This window comes from Lampetra planeri, chromosome 26, assembly GCF_965212315.1.
Source record: "Lampetra planeri chromosome 26, kcLamPlan1.2.h2, whole genome shotgun sequence".
NCBI classification, from domain to species: Eukaryota; Metazoa; Chordata; class Hyperoartia; order Petromyzontiformes; family Petromyzontidae; genus Lampetra; species Lampetra planeri.
Window position 1 is genome coordinate 10201246 of NC_136132.1, and position 18541 is coordinate 10219786.

Here is an 18541-nt window from a genome sequence, read left to right on the forward strand (position 1 = left end):
GAGGAGGGGCCCTCAAAGAAGCACGTGGCTCTGGACAAACGCACCTGGTCGCATGAATCGTCATGATTAGACGTGGTCTATCCACGGCTGGATGGATGCCTTCCCCAAGTCGTCGCAATCGCTCACGGTGGGGGGTGTCGGGCGGGGGGCAGGGGGTTGGGTCTCACGATGCAAAGACAAAGATCCCCCGTATAGACTTCACAACTGTTGGGGCAAGTGCTGGTAGCGAGCACCTATGAAGGCCGGGACGGCACAAGAGGGGGTGGGTGGCCAGCACCACGCCCGGCCGCCTTTGTCTCTCTCGTGGCGATGTTTGCACACCGCGCACACGTACGTAATTGAGGCTGAGTCGACCGAGGGAAGGCCCACGACCGGTTCAGATAATCGTCACTGGGTGTTGGCCGTGAGCGGGAATCGAACCCGGGTGGCCAGGTTCGTAGGGCAGCTTAGCGCTAACCGCTGCACCACCGCTCCCCCAGCAATCCCTCCAGCACACGCACACCAGCTGATTTCATCGCTCCATCTCCACGGTGTACATGGCCCTCTGACGCGTACCAATCTCGCGTCCAAACCTCTGAAGCGTGCGTTCTATAAACGCACGTGGTCCTCCCTCTCTCTCCGACCCACGATGGATATCATCGATACACATACATACGTTGTGTCTAATCGATAACAGTACATGAATTCTCGAGATTTGCACATTCCTCGTGGCGTGCTGTTAAACAAAAAAAAAACGTTAATCATTATTGGTATCACCTGATACGGAGACCACGTGGAGAGCATCAGAGACTCCTCCCCCCCCACCCTCCCCGGGGCACTGTGACGTCGTGTCACGTGGACAGCGGACCGTATAAAAAGGGTGAAGCGAGCCCCCCTCGCCCATTCGCCGTCTTTGCCAAGTTTGGGTAACGGATCTCTTTTACTGCCCGCCGCGTGAGAGAGCCGAGACCACACAGCGAGCAGCGATGGACCCGCCTGCAGAAGACGTCAACATTACGGACGCCGTTCTGGAGGTCGACGGCTGCCTGTTCCCCGGGAAAGTCATCTCGCGAGAGGGGCTCGCGTACACCAAGAACTTCCCCGTGCGCGAGGACGACGTCTTTACCGTCACCTACCCCAAGTCCGGTAAGGAGGGACGCGCTCGCACACGCAAGGGCACAGAGGAACAGAGACACATCCTGTACAGAGAGAGAGGTGGGGGGGGGGGGGTGCATACAGAGAGAGACACGCAGGGGCACAGAGGGACAGCGAGACATACACAGAGACAGAAACACACACACAGGACCCACATGCATAGAGACGCGCTCACACGCACGCACATAGGGGCACGCACACAAAGGGAAAGTTAAACATCCTGCACAGAGAGAGGTGGAGGGAGAGAGACACACACATGACCCAAATGCACACAGAGACACTCAATAAACTACAGGCATTGCCGAGCTACAAAGACAACGCCCCCCCCCACCCCTCCTGTCGTACACGACGGCTGATGGTGCAAGCGCTGTTCGCGAGCCACCTGCGAGGGCTGGAACGCCGCGCAAAAGTGTCGTTGGGTGGCCACCACCACGCCCAGTTTACCTGTGTGGCCCGAGTAAATGAGTACCAGGTACTCCTTTAAGGCTGAGTCGACCTAGGGAAAGTCCAGGACCGGTTCAGATTATCGCCACTGGTGTTGACCGTGATCGAACTCGGGTCGCCGGGTTCGTAGCGCAGCGAGTCAACCACTGAACTACCGATATCCATGATGTGCAGACACAGAGATACACACAACTGCATACATACACAGATGCAAAGACAAAGACCCCCTGTATAGCCTTAACAGACTGTAGGGGCAAGTGCTGTTAGCGAGCACCTATAAAGGTCGGCACGGCACACGAGGGGGTGAGTGGCCAACACCACGCCCGGCCGCCTTTGTCTCTCTAGCGGCGATGTTTACGCACCGCACCAGATACTCATTTGAGGCTGAGTCGACCTAGACGCAGACACACACGGGTGCGTATACACATGCAGAGAGAGACATACAAACAGAGGTACACACAGAGACCATACACACACACGTACGGCCATACACACTGACAAAAGCACACACACACACACGTGTGCGTCTCTGCGACGCAAGCACACACACACACAACAACAATGCCAACAACAAAGCCACCGCCATTCGCCACTCAGCGATGGCAATCACGACGCTTATGTGCCAGGATGGGTGCACCGTCACGTGACACTGGTACCCACCCACCCCGCCCGGGCACGAAGATTGCAAACACATTTTAGACAGCACATGTCTTTAAAACTGCTTTTGTGTGTTTAGTTTATTGTCCTTCCCCCGCACGGTTGGCTACGTACGGCGCGAAAGAAGTCCATCATGCGCACACACATACATCTCCGATTAGCACCGTAGTGTACTCAACTCAACCCCACCGCCCCTCCCCCCTCCCTCCCTGCCCCCTCCCCCACCCAGGCACCACGTGGATGCAGGAGATCCTGAGTCTCATCTTGAACGACGGTGACATCTCAAAAGTGGAGTCGATGCCAAACTGGCAGCGCGCGCCGTGGCTCGAGCTGGCCACGGCCCCCGGCTACCTGGACAACCGCGAGTCTCCTCGGCTGGCCACCACCCACGTGTACGCCACCTTCGCGCCGACCCAGATCATGCAGGGCAAGGGCAAGGTGAGCGCGTACGTGCGTGGGTGTGCGTGGGTGTGCGTGGGGGTGTGTGGGTGTGGGGAGCGGTAGTGTAGCGGTTAGCGCGCTGCGCTACGAACCCGGCGACACGGGTTCGATTCCCGCTCACGGTCAACACCGGTGACGATTATCTGATCCGGTCCCGGGCCTCCCCTAGGTCGACTCAGCCTCAAATGAGTACCTGGTGCGGTGTGTAAACATCACCACTGGGGAGACAAAGGTGGTCGGGCGTGGTCCTGGCCACCTACCCCTTCGTGTACCTTCCCGGCCTTCATAGGTGCTACTCGCTAACGTCACTTGCCCCAACAGTCTGTTAAGGCTATACGGTGGATCTTTGTGGGTGTGTGGCACGGGCTCGAGAAGAGATGGAGTGATATGATACAGGAGGACGTGGAGCTGAGTGGACTTGCCGATGACTGGTACCAGCGGTGTCAAGATCGGCCTCTGTGGAGGAGGCTTGTGAAGGACGCTACTGGGGAGTTGGAGGCAGTCGCCCTCCTGCAACAACAGAGGGCAGAGGAGCGATGCTCACAACAACGAGCGGAGCGCCGGGTGGCTAAAGCGCAGCAAGTTGGCACAGTAGGGGGCGCAGGTGGTGCATCAGCCAGTCATTTCGGTCATGTCAGTCAGTCGACCCGTGGCACCTGGGTCTGCCCCGTGACCGCCTGCCAGTGGGCGTTCGTGGCCTCAAGGTGCACATAGCCTGGCACAAGCGTCGTGGTGACGTCACCGCCGCTTACTGGCGAATGGCGGTTGTTGTTGTTGTGTGTGTGGGGAGCGGTGGTGTAGCGGTTAGCACGCTGCGCTATAAACCCGGACGACCCGGGTTCGATTCCCGCTCACGGTCAACACTGGTGACGATTATCTGAACCGGTCCCGGGCCTCCCCTAGGTCGACTCAGCCTCAAATGAGAACCTGGCGCGGTGTGTAAGCATCGCCACTCGGGAGACAAAGGCGGCCGGGCGTGGTTACTAACCACTCGCCCCCTTATGTGCCGTGCCGGCCTTCATAGGTGCTCGCTAACAGCACCTGCTTCAACAGCCTGTTAAGGCTATTACTGGGGGATCTTTGTCTTTGAATGAGCTAAACGCGCAAGGCCCGAGCATAGAGAAGAGATGGACTGACGTGGAACAGAAGGATGTGGAGCCGAGTAGACTTGCCGATGACTGGTACCAGCGGTTTCAAGATCGGCTTCTGTGGCAAGTAGAGCACTGGACGGCTAAAACGAAAAACAAGTTGGTACAGTGTGGAGGATAGATGGTGCATCGGTCAATCATCTTAGTTAACCCGCGATACCTGGGTGTGTCCCGTGACCTCCTGGTAGCGGGCTTTCGATGCTTCACGTGGTCCTCAAAGCGCACCTAGCCTGGCACAAGCGCCATGGTGACGTCACCGGCGCTTAGTGGTGAACAGCGGTTGTGTGTAAAAATCAACACTGGTGAGACAAAGGCGGCTGGCTGTGGCGTTGGCAACCCGCACACTCGTAGCTGTGCTGGCCTCCGTAAGTGCTCGCTGGCAGCACTTGCTCCAATAAGCTGCATCTATATATATAAAATCGCAAATCTGTCTGTCTGTCTGTGTGTGTGTCTGTGTGTCGCCGGACCATACGCAGTTTCATTGGACGGCGGTTGCCCCTGGCAACGGGTATCGACGCATTCGCTGCGGGGTGGACGCCATTTTTAATTCCCGTTAAAAATATGCGCACGCATTTACACGCGACTCTGAGATAAATTCATCAAAGTTTCACGTCCTCTTCACTCCCCTCCCACCCCAATGTGTGCAATTACTATTATAGGGTCGGTAGATAATAAAATATAGCGATTACACAGTATTATTGTAGCGCGGGGGGGGGGGGGGGGGAACGCCACCCATACCCAGCCTCAGCCGGGTGGGCAATTTAGGCGAGGCCGGAGGCTCTGCACGGTACTAGGCCTCGACACCCACCACGCGACTCTGAGGTAAATTCATCAAAGTTTCACGTCCTCTTCACTCCCCCCCCCCCACCTCAATGTGTGCAATTACTATTATAGGGTCGGTAGATAATAAAATTATAGCGATTACACAGTATTATTGTAGCGCGGGGGGGGGGGGGGGTAACGGCCCCGTACCCAGCCTCAGCCGGGTGGGCAATCTAGGCGAGGCCGGAGGCTCTGCACGGTACTAGGCCTCGACACCCCACCACACTATAGGCCGTACATATTACTGCACAGCGGCCGAGGAGATCGTGGCTGGGGGGGGGGGGCAGGGGTAGCAGCCCATCTGTGTATATATGTAAGGTTATTAAGAAATATATTTTTCACCCGGGCAACGCCGGGTACTTATGCTAGTCAGTCTATAGAGGAATCCTCGTGTGTACACTACTTGTGCATTATCTCACCCATCACCACCACTACCCCGACGCATGACCATCATCACGACCATCACCACCACCACCCGCACACCTACATCATTGTTTTCTCCACGTGTCGCCGTTCCCCAATGTACATTTTGGAGGTGGTGGGGAGGCGGAGGAGGGAGGGTATCCTGACTACCCCCTTCAATTTTCTGCGGCCCCCCTATCCCTCAGGTCGTCTACGTGTACCGCAACCCCAAGGACACGCTCATATCGTTCTACCACTTTCACAACATGGTGAAATTCCTACGCACGCCGGAGTCGTTCGAGGGCTTCGTTTCGGACTTCATGCACAAAAAACGTGAGCACGCGGAGGGATTGCGAAAGGGAGAGGGAGTGGAGAGGATGGGGAGAATGTGGAGTGGAGTAGAGAGGGAGGGAGAGAATGTGGAGTGGAGTAGAGAGGGAGGGAGTGGAGGGAGAGAATGTGGAGTGGAGTACAGAGGGACGGAGTGGAGGGAGATAATGTGGAATGGAGTAGAGAGGGAGGGAGTGGAGGGAGAGAATGTGGAGTGGAGTAGAGAGGGAGTGGAGGGAGATAACGTGGAATGGAGTAGAGAGGGAGGGAGTGGAGGGAGAGAATGCGGGGTGGAGTAGAGAGAGAGGGAGTGGAGGGAGAGAGAGAAAGTGGAGTGGAGTGTGGAGTAGAGTAGAGAGGGAGTGGAGGGAGAGAATGAGGAGTGGAGTAGAGAGGGAGGGAGTGGAGGGAGAGAATGTGGAGTGGAGTAGAGAGGGAGGGTGTGGAGGGAGAGAATGTGGAGTGGAGTAGAGAGGGACGGAGTGGAGGGAGATAATGTGGAGTGGAGTAAAGAGGAAGGGAGTGGAGGAAGAGATGTGGAGTGGAGTAGAGAGGGAGGGAGTGGAGGGAGAGAATGTGGAGTGGAGTACAGAGGGACGGAGTGGAGGGAGATAATGTGGAATGGAGTAGAGAGGGAGGGAGTGGAGGGAGAGAATGTGGAGTGGAGTAGAGAGGGAGTGGAGGGAGATAACGTGGAATGGAGTAGAGAGGGAGGGAGTGGAGGGAGAGAATGCGGGGTGGAGTAGAGAGAGAGGGGGTGGAGGGAGAGAGAGAAAGTGGAGTGGAGTGTGGAGTAGAGTAGAGAGGGAGTGGAGGGAGAGAATGAGGAGTGGAGTAGAGAGGGAGGGAGTGGAGGGAGAGAATGTGGAGTGGAGTAGAGAGGGAGGGTGTGGAGGGAGAGAATGTGGAGTGGAGTAGAGAGGGACGGAGTGGAGGGAGATAATGTGGAGTGGAGTAAAGAGGAAGGGAGTGGAGGAAGAGATGTGGAGTGGAGTAGAGAGGGAGGGAGTGGAGGGAGAGAATGTGGAGTGGAGTAAAGAGGAAGGGAGTGGAGGAAGAGATGTGGAGTGGAGTAGAGAGGGAGGGAGTGGAGGGAGAGAATGTGGAGTGGAGTAAAGAGGAAGGGAGTGGAGGAAGAGATGTGGAGTGGAGTAGAGAGGGAGGGAGTGGAGGGAGAGAATGTGGAGTGGAGTACAGAGGGAAGGAGTGGAGGGAGATAATGTGGAATGGAGAAGAGAGGGAGGGAGTGGAGGGAGAGAATGTGGAGTGGAGTAGAGAGGGAGGGAGTGGAGGGAGATAATGTGGAGTGGAGTAAAGAGGAAGGGAGTGGAGGAAGAGATGTGGAGTGGAGTAGAGAGGAGGGAGTGGAGGGAGAGAATGTGGAGTGGAGTAGAGAGGGACGGAGTGGAGGGAGAAAAATGTGGAGTGGAGTAGAGAGAGAGGGAGTGAAGGGAGAGTTTAAAGAGATTTGTAGAAATCTGTAAAAAACTTGATTTGGTTGCCCGATGTCACGATTGTTGAAGAGAAACTAAGCCGATATTGTTGTCACTGCCTAAGTCAAGTGTCAAGCTGAACACCTTCGCTTGAGTGGCATGGATAGAAGCAGTAGGGCAAGGGTTTGTTCACCTCATTTGTGCTTCGTGTGCAACTGCTCCCAGCACTTTACCTGTGAACGCCCCACGCATGATCCCAGTGTGTCGGAAAACCATCACGCCTCCGATTAGCACGGCTGGCCACGTACGGTGCGAAAGAAGGGCAGCATACATGCACGGATAATTGCGATCAGACGTTACTCGTCATCCACACCTCCACTGCTGGATGGAAGGCGTCTTCCCCACACCACGTTGGGTCATGAGGATTGTTTAAGCGTACATCATCACGCTGGTTAGTGACGTTTGGTGGATATAAAATTTTATATATAAAAAAAATATATATATACTGCCTTAATTCAAGGCGCTTTACAATATTATAATTATAAAATAGTATTTACTAAGATAGTGGTCAAAATAAAGAGTGGGGTTATTGCAAGTGGTGGGGTAGTTATGGTGACAGGAGAGCAACGTGAGCATATATTTCGAGACAAACCTGATTCTGATGAGACCCTGCGCCGTCGAAACCAAACCACTTGGGCTTCTCCTGAAAGCAATGCTGCCGATGACTCCCAGAAGGCCGTGCGTGTGGGATGTGTAAAGAACACTGCGATATATTTTAATGTGGAGAGATGGATATTTGAAGGATGCGTACTGTCCACGTATGAGTTTCGTCATTTGTATTCTCCAACAACCAGGCGATTTATTGTTTCGCAGTATCATCTAAAAAGCACAAAACATAAATATTTCAATCTTGATTTGAAGCTTTCGTGGCTGCAGGAATCCATACTCTTTGGTTCTTTAGGTAAAGTCACAGTGGAACTGTTAGATTATTTTTTTCCTCCTGAGGACGACCGTTTGTGTTGCGATCGAAACGTCGTGATATATTATTTTTATTTTGTTTTATTTTTCTACCTACGTGACTTTACCGAAAGAACCAAAGAGTATAAATATTTCATTTGTTGGATCTTGTGACCGAGAGCGTGAGTGACTTGAGGCTCACTTGTGACGGTAATGAGTTTGTATGTATGTATGTGGAACTTTTTTCGCAACCTACGTAGCTAACCGTGCTAACCTCTCCCTCCACATTTTGCTGATGATGCAGTTACCTTTGGGTCCTGGTTCGAGCACATCAAGACCTGGATGGACGTGAGAGACAAAGCCAACATAATATTCATCGCCTATGAAGACTTGTGCAAAGTACGAGATGCTCCCTCGCTCGCTCGCTCACTCACCCACCCCAATCACTCAATCAACAGCTCAGCCAGTCACTTTCCCACACATCCACTCAGTCACCCACCCACTCGTATGTGGTCACTCATAATAACCGCCCACTCGCTCACTCCCCACTGCACTCACAACTCACATACAGTACGTATTCACCCACTCAATCGCCCATCTAATCACACGTTTCTTCACTCCCGCAAATCTGATTAGCATGGTTGGCTTGGTGCAGTCCGAAAGAAGTTCAACATACATACATACAACCATCCACTCACTGGATTACACATCGACTCACTTAGGCACTCAATGACGAAAATCCCTTGTATGTCTTTAACACATTGCTGGGGCGAGTGCTGTTTGCGAGCACCTATGAAAGCAGGAACGGTACATGGGGGGAAGGTGAGTGGCCAATGCCACGCCTTGATCGCCTTTGTCTTCTCAGCACTGATGTTACATCGCACAAAGTAATCATGTATAAGGCTGAGTCAACCTAGGGGAGGCTACTAACGAGCCAACTATTTGAATATTTCCAGGTAGGGCCCACTGAGCTACATAGCTCAACGAAGTGGCTTATCGATGTAGAACTGTATAGCATTCAAATACTTTAAACGCGTGTTTCTCAATGCGGAGGGAAAAACCGGAGGACCCGGAGAAAAATCCACGCGACCACGAGGAGAGAGAGACACGCAAACTCCAAATATACAGCAGGCGTCGGGGTCGAACCCTCGACCTCCTTCTGTACACCAGGCGAAGCAGTGAAGATCTCCCCACCGACACATCCACTCGCTAAACCACAAACCACCCCCGCCACCCCCAACCCACCCGGACCCCCCCCTCCCCCAGGACCTGGCCGGCTCGGTGACTCGCATCGCCACCTTCCTCGGCAAGAAGCTGGACGCCGAAAAGCTGAAGGCCGTGGTGGACCACTGCAGCTTCTCCAGCATGAAGAACAACAAGATGGTCAACTACAGCGAGGTACGAAACCTACTGCAAGCCATGATCTCGACCCCGATCCTAACCCCAGTTCTGTTCGACTCGTGCGCATCACGGCATCGGCAATACGTTCAGGAGCGAGACGCCAATGTCGAGGTCTACGTCGAGGAGAGAGAGAGTTCGTGTCGTGTTTTGCTGTTCCTCATCCTCCATTGAAGGAGCGTAGACCACAGTGGTTTGTTATGCGGTCCAGAGTTTGGGTTGTATGGCCACAATCGCTCTACCATAGCTTGCGTCTTTAAATTTTCCATTCGTTAAGGTGGGGTGGCGCATCCGCCTGCTGTCGATGTCCTGATGCAGCTGATGGTTTCACCACCGGTGTTGTTTGAGTAGGAGGTTTGAGTAGGAGGAGGAATGTTATTTCTATTATATTTATTTTTACCTACGTGACTTTACCGAAAAAACCTAAGAGTATGAATCCTTGCAGTCACGAAAGCTTCAAATCTAGAAGGAATGTTAAAGGCAGCAAGTTGGGTGCAGTGTTGTTTGGGTCTGGGTGAGATTCTAGGACAATGAGCAATTGATTCTCGGCTCGCTGTATCGCCATGGGTCTCTGTCGGGTGACGTTGGCTCACGCGCGCACGACGTGGCTCGGCGAAGGAGATGTGCGCGATCGGCCTGATGCGAGTGATGGTCACACCGGTGGCTTCGAGCACGCGGCGGCGGCGGCGCACGCTCCATCCTCCCAACGTTTGTGAAGACTCTTCTCGCGGGGTTGTTGAGAGTCAATGTGAGCCGGGCCCTGCCCCTTGACCGGTCCGGCACGGCTCCGGTCTGCGTCCTCGTGAGCGTGGGAACGCAGCAGGAGGCCGACGAGTCGTCGTAATCGCCTGGGTTGCGGTTGTCTCGGAGACTCAGTTTGCGTGAAAATAAAATGTTTATCTTTCTCATCCTCAGGTACCAACCACCTACTTCGACAGAGGGCAAAAGTTCATGCGCAAGGGTGAGTTTTGGTGCGCGGAGGTGCACCGATGGATGTGTGATTGTGTGTGTGTTAGCAAGTGTAAACATCGCCACGAAGGGAGGCAAAGGCGGCCGGGCGTAGTGCGGCCACCTACCCCCTAGCGTGCCATACCGGCCATTATAGGTGCTCACTAAATGCACTCGCCCCAATAGTCTGTTCAGGCTATACGGGGGATCTTTGTATTTGTGTTAGCGAGCACCTCTGAAGGCCGACACGGCACACGAGGGGGTGGGTGGCCAACACCACGCCCGGCCGCCTTTATCTCCCCATCGGCGATGTTTACACACCGCACCAGGTATTTCTTTGAGGCTGAGTCGACCTAGGGGAGGCCCAGGACCGGTTCAGATAATCGTCACCGATGTTGGCCCGTGAGCTGCATCGCTAACCGCCACCACTACCGCTTCCCGTTTAGCGAGCACCTCGCATGCTCGTGTAATAAACCTCCTTGAGACGGCTTCCGGAATCAGTCCTTTTTATTTTCAACTTCCACAGTTACACTTTCCACACAGTCCCCGTTGCTGGCAGACAACGGAGAGAGGGCAGACTTCTCGCCAAGTCCCCACCGCGCACGTGGCACCCAGAGCCCCGTACGCGCGTGACTCTTGCTCTTGTCAACCCCAAGTCTGCTCACGACTGTCCTCTCTCTCTTAATCCCTTCGTTACGTGGTACCCTCCAGCCAATCATCTATAGACAGCGTTGACCGTTCCCGATGATTCCCTGTCAATCCCGGGACCACGCCTCTGATCCGGCTCCACATTAGCTGAGGCCCCGATTGGCCAGGCCAATCACCCCTGCTAACACGCCGCGATCACGCCGAGGCCATGCTCCCTGGCTCATCCCTTATTGGCTACAAAGCAGGACCGGCAAGCCAATCCCCACGTGAACCCTCTATGGCTGTTATTACATCACCCCCCCCCCCGGTGAAAAAAAATCAGCCGTCTCGGCTGGGAAAAGGGTGATCAACCAATTCCGTAAAACATCTTATTAGGGCACCAAGGTGCGTTTAACAATAAAGGGTGACGGCGTCCCCGCGCCGAACAACACTTAAAAACAGTCACCCATGTAAAACCCGACATACATTAGGGCGCCCCTGCAGCGCGGTAACAACAGGGAGAACAGCTAGACGATCAAACGTTAACGAAACGGGAGAGATTTCGATCGCGTACGCGACGCGGGACCCTCTCCGCTTCCGGCGCATGGTCGCTTCGCTTTCAGATCGACAGGAGGTGGTAGACTTGAAGAAGAAGAAGGTTGTTGGTTCTCGGTCATGTCCAGGGCAGGCCCTGTTGGAGGGGGGTCAGCGGGGGCTTCCTCAGCCCTCAGAACCTGTTCATCTGTAGGAGGCACAACACAGTCCCCCTTGGGATTAACGGGTGTGGCAATCGGCGTAATCGGCCCGGCAGACCCCGGCAGGTCAGCTAGTGGGGATGAAGGACCGACACGCGCATCAACATAGGGTTTAAGTCGCGAGGAATGAACATACCACCGACGGTTTCCGTATTGAACGCGGATACTCTGTGCGTTCCGAACATCTATCAGTGTCACGGGCCCCCGCCATGGCCTGTGCAGTTTAGGGGATGTTCCCACCGGTACCTGGGGGCAGTGGAGCCACGCCAGGTCTCCCACTGACCAAGGCATGCGAGTATGCGATCGACGCGCATACCGTTCGTTCCTTGCCTGGGCACGGGCCGTCGCACACCTGGCAGCGTCTCGCGCCTCCTTAACTCGTTCAAGCGAGTCCCGCATGTGATCAGGCAAGGAGCGAGACGGTTGTTTACTCGGCTTACCCAGTTGCACATCGATGGGTGGAACATTCTCACGGCCATACATCAAAAAAAATGGTGAGTATCCCGTGGACGTGTGTGGAACCATGCGGTATGCCGCTAAGACGCCTGGTATGTGCAAGTCCCAATCGGTTTGCTTTTCACTGACCGTGTGACAAAGCATAGCCGAGAGGGTACGGTTGAATCGTTCCACCATACCATCTGTTTGCGGATGGTATGGGGAAGTGCAAATTTTCTTTGTACCCAGCGCGTCGCAAACCTCCTTAAGCAATTTAGAGGAGAAGTTCCGCCCTTGATCTGTGAGCAGCCTCTCAGGTGCCCCTTTATCCATGACATACCCGTTCAAGAAAGCGTCGGTGATGGACGCAGCCGTTTGGTCGGGCAGAGGCCAGGCCATCGGCCATCGAGAAAAATATTCCACCCCAACGAGAAGGTATTTATTGATTGCCCCTAGCCGACGGGGGAAACGGGCCCAGAATGTCCAGAGCAACCAATTCGTTGATGCGGGACACCTCAATGGAACGTAACGGCGGTACATAGTGGTTCCGAGGCGGTTTCCTCTTCGCACAATCATGGCATGAGCGGACAAAGTCATTGACGTCTGCCGTCATACCGGCCCAAAAAAAATCCTTTTGCATCGCGGCCAAAGTCTTTTGGACGCTGAGGTGCATCAACTTATCTGCGTGCAGAGCGCGAAGCAGGTCGTAGCGAAGCGAAGTAGGCACGACCAAGCGTGGTCGGTCAGACAACCCGTCGGTGCACATTAACAATCCCGACTTGCCTCGGAACATCTGCCACTTCCATCCCGCCAATTGAGATTTTTGTTTCCCTACCAATTTCCGTAGCGGAGACAGCGAGGCGTCAGCCTCCTGCTCACGTAACCAGACCGCATGCGGCAGCCGTAAGGTATCATCGGTGTCCACCGACACCTGCTGGTCGTCCTCATTCGCTTTCGCCCCTGTATCGTCCTCATTAGCTATCGCCCCCATAACCGGGCAGGGCGAGGTGGGCGGTGCCGCGCAGCGGTGCGTGCCTGTCAGGCAAGTGCACGGAGGAACGGGTGGCAGCCTCGAGAGCGCGTCAGCGTTCGCGTGACGGGCCCCCTTTCGATATGTAATATGGAAGGAAAATTCCTGTAACGATTCCAACCACCGAGCCAATTGGCCTGACGGCTTGTCCAATTTCAAGGAGTATTGCAAAGCCGCATGATCAGTGCGAACAAGGAATTTCCTTCCATACAGGTACGGCCGGTACAATCGAACAAAATGCACAATTGCCAAAAGTTCCCTCCTCGTCACGCAATATCGCGTTTCCGCATGGGACAGAACCCTGCTGCCGTACGCCACCACTCGCTCAACAACGTCCTTACGTTGCGACAAAACGGCCCCAATGCCGATGTCACTAGCATCCGTATCAAGGATGAACGGCTGTGAGAAGTCTGGGTAATATAGCGTAGGTGCCGTGGTGAGGTGGTCCCGAAGCGCTCTAAAATAATTTTCTTCCTCAACTCCCCATTTAAACCTTTGATTTTTGCCCGTTAGAACGTGTAATGGTTTCGCCAACGTCGCAAAGTTCTTAACGAAGTGGCAATAATAGGAAGCGAATCCTATAAACCGCCGAACATCACCCACGGAAGTGGGTGTGGGCCACTCTCGAACACATTTTGTTTTCAGAGGGTCAGTGGACACGCCGTCCGAGCTGACAATATGACCCAAGTAACGGACGGAGTGTTGCAAAAGGTGACATTTCCTAGGTTAAAATTTGAGGTCAGCCGCCCGCATTCTTTGAAAAACCGTCTCTAGGCGTTGGAGGTGTTCCTCGAACGTGCGGCTGAAAACAATGATATCGTCTAGATATATGAGGCACGTTTCCCATTGTAGTCCGGCCAACACCAATTCCATGAGCCGTTGAAACGTCGCCGGAGCCGCATTCAAGCCCATAGGCAACCGATTAAATTCAAAGAGACCTTGCGGCGTGCGGAATGCCGTTTTGGCTTTTGACTCGTCATTGAGGGGAAGCTGCCAAAAGCCCGAGGACAGATCAAGGGTGGAAAAGAATTTAGCACCCGATAAAGCATCCAATGAGTCATCCATCCTCGGTAAGGGGTACGCGTCCGCCACCGAAATCTTGTTCAACCAGCGGAAATCAACGCAAAATCTTGTACCACCATCTTTTTTCTTAACCAGAACAACGGGCGCGCCCCAAGGGCTGTTGGACGGCAAAATAATCTCCGCCGCCAGCAATTCATCTACTGCCCCGCGCACGTGCTCCCTTTCCGCTGGGCTCATGCGATGAGGGTGCATACAGATGGGAGGTGCCGCACCGGTGTCAATATGGTGCGACAAAAGCGATGTGCGGCCGAGGTCCAAATCATTTTTGCTGAAAACATCAGCGTACCGTAGTAATAGTGAACGCAGAGCGTTCCTTTGTTCATTCGACAAGGAAGAATTTTCCCCGCATAAATCTGCGAACGATCGTGTGGGGGCCCACCAGCGGGCATCCGGGCGCGCAGCGTTTTGTCACAAGAGGTGAAATCGGTAGTGGCGTGAGCCAGCACCGATCCCTCCGGAACAACAACGCGGTCAGGTCCCTCATTCAACACCTGTATGAAAGGTGCCTAACCTGGTCGCACGATCGTTTGTGCCGCCGCCAAAGAAAAGGATTTAGATACCGAATTCGATGGGGATAATAGCACGCCCTTCGCATCCCTTCCAATCTGAAGGGGTTTTCGGTAACGCAGCGGAATGAGCATTTGAGCTCCCGACGGAACCTCCACCGTAGCAGTGACTACGGCCGTAACTGCGTTACCTGTAGGCGCACTGGCCAGCAGGGAAGGCGGGAAGGCAGGAACGCCATTCTACGACCCCCCGGCATTTCCAAACAATCCTGGTCGACCCGTATATTCAGCGGCATCCGGCGCAGGAAATCAGTACCAAGCAAGCATGGGACAGCCAGCGAGCGAGAGATCAACACAGGTCCTGCGGCGGTAATATTTCCGATAGCGATGCTCACATCTACCTGACCACAGATACCCATGCTTCCCCCATTCGCGGCAACACACGCATCATTAACCTTGCGTATCCGCGACGCAGGAATGGACAACAAATGAAAAATAACATCTGAAATGATGGTAGCAGATGCGCCAGTGTCCACCAAGATACGGACGTCAACGCCGTCGATGGTACCCCGTACCCTCGACGAGCCCGACGCCGCAGCCACAACCCTGCGAGCCAATTTCTTCCACTGTGTAGCAGAGAGTGTAAGTGGTGCAGGAGAAGTGAAATTATCCTTAGGGGTGTAAGAATGAGTGCGAGTGGATGAGTGATGTGACACGACCTGCCGGGTGTCCGATTTGTGCCGACTCGCCCGAGGTTGTTGCAGTTCCGCAGCAGGTGGAGGAGATGGAGGTCCCCTTGGCGGAAGAGGCGACAGCAGAGGTCGGCAGTGGCAGTCACGGGCGAAATGGCCTCGTCTGCCACACTTGAAACACGCGGCCGTCGTCGGCCGGCGGTCGGAAGACTCGGCCCCCGCACGTGGACGGCCTGCGTAGTCGCCTCGCTGGTCGCGCAGCCGCCGTCCCGGAACCCTATGCGGAACAGCAGCAGCCAGCATGTCGTCGTCGCCGGAGTCGTCGGAGCAGTGGACAACCAGTCGTGGAGACCACCCCAAGGGCGGCCCGTCGATTTCAGCTTTCCCCGTCCACGCCGCCATCTGGTCCCAACGCTTGATATTAAACTTAGAGTCCAGGCAGCGCGCCACCCATCGCGATGTGAGCGGTTCATGGCCGCAGACTGGTAGAGAAATGTTGAGCTCCTGAGACAACTCCAGCATACGGGAAAGGATGAGAGGATCCAATTGATCGGCTGTCGCGTCGGAGTAGGCAGCCATGGCCAGCGCCATCAACGCCCCCCGATAAGCCAAAGGTGACTCCTCCGATCCTCGGCGACGCGACATACATTTTCTGGTGGCTGACTTCGGTGGGTCGTAAAATTCCGCCATCTCTGCGAACGCATCTCGCAGTGTCTTCTTCTTGGACGCTGGGATGGAGCGGAAGACCCCCAGAGAAACGTCATCAAGCAGTGTAGGTAGCGCTCCCAGCCGACTCGAAGCGCCACGTAAAAGCACTCCAATCGCCCCCGGCGAGAAATTCTTTGATCTGTCGAAGGCGATGTCCGCGGTGGCAAGCGCGCGCCGCGGGGGTCTCCGACTGCTGTTCCCGCGTCCCACCCGTCGCAGGCAAAATGGCGTCCGGCGGCGCGTGTTAGCAGGCGCGCCCAAAATGGCGGCCGACGGCTCCCGCGCAGCCGGGCCGCCCACAACGACGGCTTCTTCCCGCGTGGCAGGAGCAATGGCGGACCCAGTTTCTTTTTCAGGACCCCTTCCCGCGGCGTCCAGCTGATCCGCAATCTGGCGACCCACAGCTGGAGAGGACGCCACCGCGGTCACCAGACTTAGCAGAATGGCGCGTAACGATTCGATCTGCTCCGCCATCAGCCGCCATCCGTCTTTTGTTCCTGCGGTGGTCGCATCTTCTCCCAGTCGACGCGGAGAGGCGTCGAGGAGAGAAGTATCAGCAGGCGGCATAGGGGATGTAGCCCCCAACAGCTCATCTTCATCCGTCTCGACCTCTTCCTCCGATGGAGGCACGGGCAGGTTCTTTTTTCTGAGGTGTTTGGACATCTTGACGATCGTCCCAACGGTCGCAGAAGGACTTCTGACACCAATGTATTAAACCTCCTTGAGACGGCTTCCGGAATCAGTCCTTTTTATTTTCAACTTCCACAGTTACACTTTCCACACACTCCCCGTTGCTGGCAGACAACGGAGAGAGGGCAGACTTCTCGCCAAGTCCCCACCGCGCACGTGGCACCCAGAGCCCCGTACGCGCGTGACTCTTGCTCTTGTCGTCCCCAAGTCTGCTCACGACTGTCCTCTCTCCCTCTCTCTTAATCCCTTCGTCACGTGGTACCCCCCAGCCAATCCTCCATAGACAGCGTTGACCGTTCCCGATGGTTCCCTGTCAATCCCGGGACCACGCCTCTGATCCGGCTCCCCATTAGCTGAGGCCCCGATTGGCCAGGCCAATCACCCCTGCTAACACGCCGCGATCACGTCGAGGCCATGCTCCCTGGCTCATCCCTTATTGGCTACAAAGCAGGACCAGCAAGCCAATCCCCACGTGAACCCTCTATGGCTGTTATTACACTCGTACAATACTCACATTTACGTCACGGCGGTCATATTGCCACAACGACAGCCATCTTGCGTCATCATTGTTTTTCTGGCAGCCGATTGGCTAGTTGCAGCAGGAGCGATGACGTAATCTCCAGCAACCACTGATTTTTTTTGGGGGGGGGGGGCGGGGCTCACGTACAGATACTCCGTGTTGCTCACTTCGCACTTTTTGGATGTAAGCAAACCTCTGGCTGGTAGGATTTACGAAGTTTTTTCTCAATCTATATCCAGCTCCCAGGTATTTTTGTATTTTATGTTGAACTTACTTTCACGTAAAGTTTCCAGCAATTATACTGGGGGTGGGGGGGGGGTGGTTGTGCCTCTATGTGTTTTGTACAGCACGATGTTCCAACGTTTCGCACCACATGCTTGAGCTTGAGTGGGTGGGAGCTTCTTAGGGCAGAGTGGCTGTAACGATGGCACCTTCACTCGCTCGCAGGGACCGTGGGCGACTGGAAGACGATGTTCACGGTGGCGCTGAACGAGGAGTTCGACGCTTTCGTCCGGGAGAAGATGAAGGGATACGAACTCGACGACAAGTGGACCAGCGTGCAGTGACTGTCACGACACCCGTCACCTTCGTCGTCACCTTCGTCGTCATGTGCGCAAAGTGGCACCGGCACATGGCAGAACAGCAACTAGGCTACGGCACGGCACGTGCACTAGCATGGTTTTGTCGAGAGAGAGAAAAGCACACAATCCTGCCTAATGCTGCATAGAGAGTTTTAACGTTTAATGTCACCTGATTATGAGAGTAACTAGGTAATGTGTCGACTCATTATACACCTTAGGATTCCATATCATTTCATATATTATTGGTGGGAGTTACCACAACTCGAGCACATAAGCAGGAAACCACGCCACAAGTATTGAATGGCAATGTATATTTCACTGTGTTCTGAATGCTTGTACAGCTCTTTGTTTCAAAGAAAAAAATAAAGCAATGCCGCAGGAGCTGCTTCCAAAGTTGAATTGTGTCTTTGTTTTCTAGCCGCCGGTGTAATCATAAACACTCCCGACTATGAAGAAGGGCCACTGCCCGAAACGTCGCCTATTACAGGCATACCCCTTACAGCGCTGCCTCTTATAACGCTGTTTCATTATACCGTTCTTTGTCCTGGAGGAAATAATCCTTGCGCGGATCAGCCCATATTTAGAAGAGGGCATGGCGTTGCCCATTGGGGCGTGTCTTTGCCCATTTATGATCTTCTGGAACCTGATTCGAGGTCTTCTTGGTTCTTTCGGTAAAGTCACGTAGAAGGGAAATAATAAAATAATTAAAACTGAACATAATAAAATACAATTCTCACGACGTTTCGGCCACAACGCCAGCAGCCGTCCTCAGGTGAAGAACAGATCTGTCGGAAAGACAG

At 54.4% G+C, this 18541-nt stretch overlaps 1 protein-coding gene across 1 annotated transcript; it reads left to right on the forward strand.

Annotated features, from left to right (window-relative positions):
- Positions 1-887: 887 nt before the first annotated feature.
- LOC144727724 (3-beta-hydroxysteroid sulfotransferase-like) lies at positions 888-18134 on the forward strand. Its single transcript, XM_078606764.1, has 7 exons — positions 888-1125; positions 2465-2673; positions 5255-5381; positions 8073-8167; positions 9035-9166; positions 10082-10127; positions 17608-18134. Exons 1-7 carry the CDS (start codon positions 966-968, stop codon positions 17724-17726), a joined length of 888 nt encoding a protein of 295 aa, XP_078462890.1. The 5' UTR covers positions 888-965; the 3' UTR covers positions 17727-18134.
- Positions 18135-18541: the final 407 nt, after the last annotated feature.

Bases quoted from the DNA above. Each gene is read 5' to 3' on its own strand.
- LOC144727724 (XM_078606764.1), top strand. From the start codon at position 966: ATGGACCCGCCTGCAGAAGACGTCAACATTACGGACGCCGTTCTGGAG. The intron at 1,126-2,464 runs GTAAGGAGGGAC...TCCCCCACCCAG, and splicing joins CGTCACCTACCCCAAGTCCG to GCACCACGTGGATGCAGGAG. The intron at 9,167-10,081 runs GTACGAAACCTA...TCTCATCCTCAG, and splicing joins AGATGGTCAACTACAGCGAG to GTACCAACCACCTACTTCGA.